At 41.0% G+C, this 6,027-nt stretch overlaps 1 protein-coding gene across 1 annotated transcript; it reads right to left on the reverse strand.

Annotated features, from left to right (window-relative positions):
* Positions 1-3,939: 3,939 nt before the first annotated feature.
* Positions 3,940-5,299, reverse strand: mchr1b (melanin-concentrating hormone receptor 1b). Its single transcript, XM_070848193.1, has 2 exons — positions 5,233-5,299; positions 3,940-4,970 (listed from the first exon to the last, which is right to left on the reverse strand). The coding sequence occupies exons 1-2, from the start codon at positions 5,297-5,299 to the stop codon at positions 3,940-3,942; spliced, it is 1,098 nt and encodes a 365-aa protein (XP_070704294.1).
* Between the last annotated feature and the right edge of the window lie 728 nt (positions 5,300-6,027).

Consider the following 6,027-nt stretch of genomic DNA (forward strand, 5'->3'; position numbering starts at 1 on the left):
TTTTTCCTTTAAATTCTCGTGGCTGAAATGTCATCCATCATGATTTTCGTCTAATCATGATGGATGGATGGGTAGAAAATTCACATCTGTCCATGGACATCTGATGTCGATACCATGCATCTTTTTAATGTAACTGATAGACGGGGCAGTTCTCTTTTTCTCAAAACTGACTAAATTTCTGTACATGTCAGTCCATGAGTTCTGCGGAAATGGAGGATACCTATTTGTTGTTAATAGCACAGCTTCAATTAATTTGACTTATCTCTCCAGCCACATGTTGATGTCTGTACGTAATGCAAGTGTGATTTTCATTTAGATAGGCCAGGGGTAGCATTCGTCAGCCCAGCATCATGCCTCTTCCTCTGTTTAATAAGATTTAATAATCACATTAACAATCACATCAGTACATTAGTATGGATGGGTAATTGCGCTTTTCATTATTTATTTGAATGCTGAGAACCATTGCGCACAAATGGATGTTATAAATGTTCATATGTTCAGCAGGTAATGCTAATATGCACAATTTTTTTACATATATGGTTTATATATCTTATTTGTGTGAAAAACCATCGATCTTATACCCTTTTGTCTATGTATTTGTATATACTGCAAATGAATGGTTACAGAAATAGTTCAACATTCTGCTTATTCATTTTGTTGGCAAGAGTTAGATGAGAAGATTGATACCACACATGAAGCTAGAGCTTCATAGAGGACGGCAGTGTAGAAACCTTTGATGGTGCCACACTATTACATGTTATAACGTGGTAGCGTGTCTGATTTTGTCTCACTTTAATATCCAAATTTGTGCTCTGAAATTCGTGTCGTGTATCCTAAATCACATATTGTTTCACATACATCCAAATAAGATGTAACAAACATATAATACACAAGACATTACGAATGAGTGGCTGCACTCACTTTTCCATTCAGAGCCTAGTCTACATAGGAACCTTGGGTCTCCTGAGAACCCTAAAGATGATTTAACAGTGTGGCAGACCAGCTCAGCCATCCTTCTCCACACCTGCTGCTGTAATACTAGAGTAACATTTTTTCTCTAAATTATGATCAACATTTCATTTGAACTAGATGGGAAAACGAGCCAAAACAAAACTGCTCTGTGAGTGCTTCATTATTGTTTGTACTGATGCAGATCGCTGATTGTAGTTGATCATCTACGTCTCTTAAACCTTCTCACATTATTTGCCAGGCGACGTAGCATGAAATGATAAGTGTGTCTGATTGCAACACAGACACACATCTGTGTCATGAATCGAGTCAGCATGAGAAAACGGGCCTGTAAAATGGTCCTCGCCTTCAGACCAAACTCATTATTGCAGGGATAATTGCTGTCTATGCTCATGCAGAGCTTGGCGTGGTGGCCGGTGGGAAAGTGTTATTATGAGGCCATTATTTTTACCACTGCTTTGTTACCATCACCGAAGGGTGTTGTCATCCAAAATCAATTGGAAGGCAGACTTCCATATCAGATTTCAGTGGCGTAAAAAGGCATCTAACCCATCACATAAAATGCCATAATTTTTAAGATTTGCTATATTTTTCTCCATCATTTCAGTTTGACAGTGAGTGGCCAACCTTGTGCCACTAGTGGTTTTTGCTTTGATCGTCTGGGATGGACTCAAATGGGATTTTACTAAACTAAGTTTGAAATTGAAACTGGTATATGTGATTTTGCATCTCTGTGTAGTTGGTTTGTTCCACTTTCTGATTGCTTGGAACTCTGAATCTTTTCATGGTCGTTTTGCAGCTCTTTGTAGTCAATTGATTGCCTTTCTAAGAAATACAAACCGTCGCTTCAAACAGAGGGTCTTTTCAGTAATCCATCCATGGGTACACATCAGTGCCTTTGGTCTTTATGCTTCATGCTCCGTGTAAATTAAAGCCGAGCTCAGGGATATTTCATCACTTGCTTCTAACTGTGGTTCACACTCACATCAGCATTTACAGTTTCCAGTGGAATGAGAAAATGCGGGTCACAGGGTGAGCTTGAAAAGCAAGAAATGTCTTTGTTTAGGGTATATAATGATGTTTTTTTTAGTACATTCAGTAGAATTATTGAAGCTGTTCAGCATGGGTTCAACACCCATTATTAGCTAGTGTTCTTCAACAAATAGCACGGATTAACAACACACACATCATGTCCGCATAATCACACGGTTAGTTCCAGGCTGTGACGAACACACCACACAGCTTTAAAAGCAGCATGCAGTTTAACGATCAGGGCCTGTTTATGTCCTATTACCACACATTCGCAATGATGATCTCTCACCTGGGAAGAGAGTCAATCATTTTCCTGCTATTTTATTATTTTGAATTTGGGGCGTTATCCTTTATCCCATGAATGCTATGTAATCCCAGCTTCGTTCCAGTCTTCTGTTTTTATCGAGATGATGGGTGATACCTTGACGCCTGCCATCAGACGTTTACATAAGGCCGAAGAAGACCTTTAAACGGAGATACGCTTCTCTGTACAGAATCACAAGCAGTTTGTTTTATTGTTTGTTAGGGACATTGCGTGTTAATTAACATCATGTAAATATGCCAGATTTATTTAGACAGGCTATTTGGCATCTGCAGTCCTTGCTCGCAAAAAGAAAAGCAACATAACATAGCAAACATAAGCAATTAGTGTGGTTTTTAATCTTACAAATAAGCAAACATCAGCTTCCCAATATAAGCACTGCCAACTAAAATGATACATTGAAAATATGACGTCACTCTTCGTAAAGAGTAAATGGAATTTGAATTCCTGATGTGAAAAGTCCTTTAATTTCAAGCACAGCAAAGACAGTTTTCTGTATCTCCTGGGATACAATGGAACAGTTAAAACACGTAGCAAATTACAATAGACGCGCCAAAGTGTGCGTTACCACAGCGTTCACATCATAATAAAGAGAGATAAACAGACACAAATAAGTGCATCACAAGCCAAAGAGCCACACAGAACACTTTTTTATACGCTAATTAGTATTTGCCTGTAGCTGTCTATGCTTGCATCAATGTGGCACTGCCACATGTTAAATATGCAATGACCCATCAAACAGTCAAACAAAATAAAAAAACACACAATATTAATCTTGGCGCAAAACAGATCAAGTTGCAGTTAATACAGCAATAAGAATATGCATTGGATCCCATAGAGATGGATCCCATGTTTTCTACTATGAAATGCATGAACCGCTCATATAATGTGTTGACCAGCTGTTAGTGCCATGGCTATCTGGGCCAAGGTCACAAACAATGTATCAATCAAGCCAATCAATTCTGTAATACAACAATACTGATTGCAGATTGCCCCATAAAACTGCTAATACAATTACATACGATTAAAATGTACAAATGATTTTTTTCAACCATACAAATTGTTTTTGTTGAGGTGCAGAACGATAGGTTGCAGAATGATGTGATTAATTATATTTCACATGGCGTGCATACGAAGGTTCGACTTGAAATTAACTGGTGAGATATTGTTGGCCATTTCAGTGGCAGATCAGAGATAAAACTAAAGTCCTGCAGAGGAACAATACTGCTAATGCTCAGTAAACATCTGTGGGTTTCCAGTCACTCACTGATTGTATGTTTTCCTTTGTTGAACGGTTGATTGAGATTTGTGATGTTCTGTAGCTTTCTAAAGTCTGAAGTCTAAAAATTTTCTTTTCCAAATACAACATCTATTGTCCCTTTGTTCTTGCTTTAATAAAAGGATCACTAAATATGACTATTACTCACGTTGACCGCACCTAGAAATGCCACAGATTTTATCACCACTTGGCACGTAAATGCACTTTAAAGTGCACTACAGTCACATTTGGATTTATGACTTTTGTGGAAACAGAGATATTTTCTGAGGGAGCAGAAGTAGCAGGTAATGATTTGTCTTACGATGGCGGTTGGCTGTGGTTTTGGACGGCGTCCATCTCAGTGTACAGCCACAGTGACGGGCAGCATGTTTTGAAGCAGTTCCCTTGATGACTGCGAGTGAGACGGATGAGAGCTGTCCGGTGCCATCCTCAGGCTCATGCTGCCGTCGGCCAGAGCAGGAGCAACTCTGAACCCCCTGTGGGGCGGCCGAATGGCTACAATGAACTGCCTCTTAAATGTTTCACTTAATACAATGTAGATAAAGGGGTTGATGCAGCTGTTGGCGTAGCCCATGCTGATAGCGATGTTGTAGGCGTACAGGAAAGCAAAGGTGGGCCGTTGTACTCCAAGGTGGGCCAACTGCAGGATGTAGTAGGGGGCCCAGCAAGTGAAGAATGCCAGGCATATGGCCACTGCCATGCGGGTCACCTTCCTCGTACGCACCCTGAGGCTGCGCTGGGGCAGTGGGGCAACTGTGGCTGACATATTTTGGAGAATCTTGAAGAAGACCCCACAGATGACCACCCAAGGCAGAGCAAAGGCCAAGAAGAACTGGTAGAGGGTGAACCAGTATGTATCTGTGGCCGGGTTGGGCAGCAGGAGGGCACAGCCGACTGAGCCATCCTTGAGACGCATGAGTCCTGTGTACATCCACACTGGGGTGATGGAGACCAGAGAGAACGCCCACACCAGAGCCACAGCCGCCCCCGCCACGAAGGGGGTTCGAACGTGTTTGAAGCGGATGGGATGGACAGTGGCCAGGTAGCGATCCAGAGTCATTACAGTCAGGATGTAAGTACTGACAATCTGGCTGTTGGAGTCCAGGGCTGTGATGACCGTGCACATGGTGGCACCGAAGCACCAGGAGCCATTGCCCACAAGCTGGTGAATGAGAAAAGGCATGCCCAGGAGGAAGAGGAGATCAGCGATGGACAAACTGAAGATGAATATGTCTGGCACTGTTTGCTGGGAGCAGAGCTTGGTTTTCTTCACAATGGTGTAGATTACAATACAGTTTCCGAAGATCCCAAAGAAACAGATGACACCAAAGATGCTGGGCATGAGCACATTGTTGTACTGCTCATGCTCTGGCAAAGAGGACACAAACAGAATACTCTCAGTCAGTCTCTTAGAACATACAGAAAATCCTGCTTCTTTTCCATAAAAATAAATGCTTCTGTGCATTTAAACCACTGAATTTGACCTTAAAAAAAACACTGACAACTCCATTCTTGATTTTTTTTTAAACAATAATTTTTACATGTGTGACACAGCACTGTTCAACTAATTTCAAGGAAACTAACAGGCAATTTAAAGAGGAGAGTAAAAAAAAAAAAAAAAGCAACCTACCTTCCTCCAGGAATTCCGGAGTACTGAAGGGTGAAAGAGATGAATTCGAAATGGATGCAAAGTCCATCCCAGACAGCGTTTAGTGCTATTCCTCTAAAAGAGCCTGCAGCTTATGATAATAATTAACATTATCATAGTGATAAAAACTAAAAGCAATTTTTTGCGTGATCCTGAGGAAGTGGTCAGTGCACGCACCTAAAAACAATATATATATATATATATATATATTTATATATATATAGCCGACGTAACAGTCTCGTCATTCTGTCAATCAACACCACACACACACACACACACACTATAGGAGGCAGTACCCTCAAACCCAAACACGTATTCATATCTCAGCACTGCTCTCAGGACATTCCCATAAGTCTGTGCCTTTCTGATGGGAACTTTTGCCATAATTTGGGATTGAACAGCGCTGCAAACTGGTAAATAGATCAGTGATGCTGTTCTCCTGAGGTTAAAGATGTCCACTAGGTGTCAGCATTGTCAAGGCATTTAAATCTCTGCTGTCACTGACAGACAGGGCAGAATTAAAAGCAGATGTTCAACAACAACAGCAACAAAAAAAAAAAAAAGAAAACAAAGAAAGAGGAGCAAATGTTGGCCAAACGATGGGCTCTGAAAGTGGGATGAAGGCAACAGCTAACACACTCCCTGCTGACAGCATGGACTGGAGGCCAAGGGTGTCTCTGTGTATTATACAGATGGATGCATACATCCTGAATTTCCCAACATTTTTTTTTGAATGAAAAGAATCAGCCGGGCTGAAAGCTGCTGCTTTATAATTTC

The sequence above is a fragment of the Pempheris klunzingeri genome, chromosome 17 (assembly GCF_042242105.1).
Source record: "Pempheris klunzingeri isolate RE-2024b chromosome 17, fPemKlu1.hap1, whole genome shotgun sequence".
Taxonomy (NCBI): domain Eukaryota; kingdom Metazoa; phylum Chordata; class Actinopteri; order Acropomatiformes; family Pempheridae; genus Pempheris; species Pempheris klunzingeri.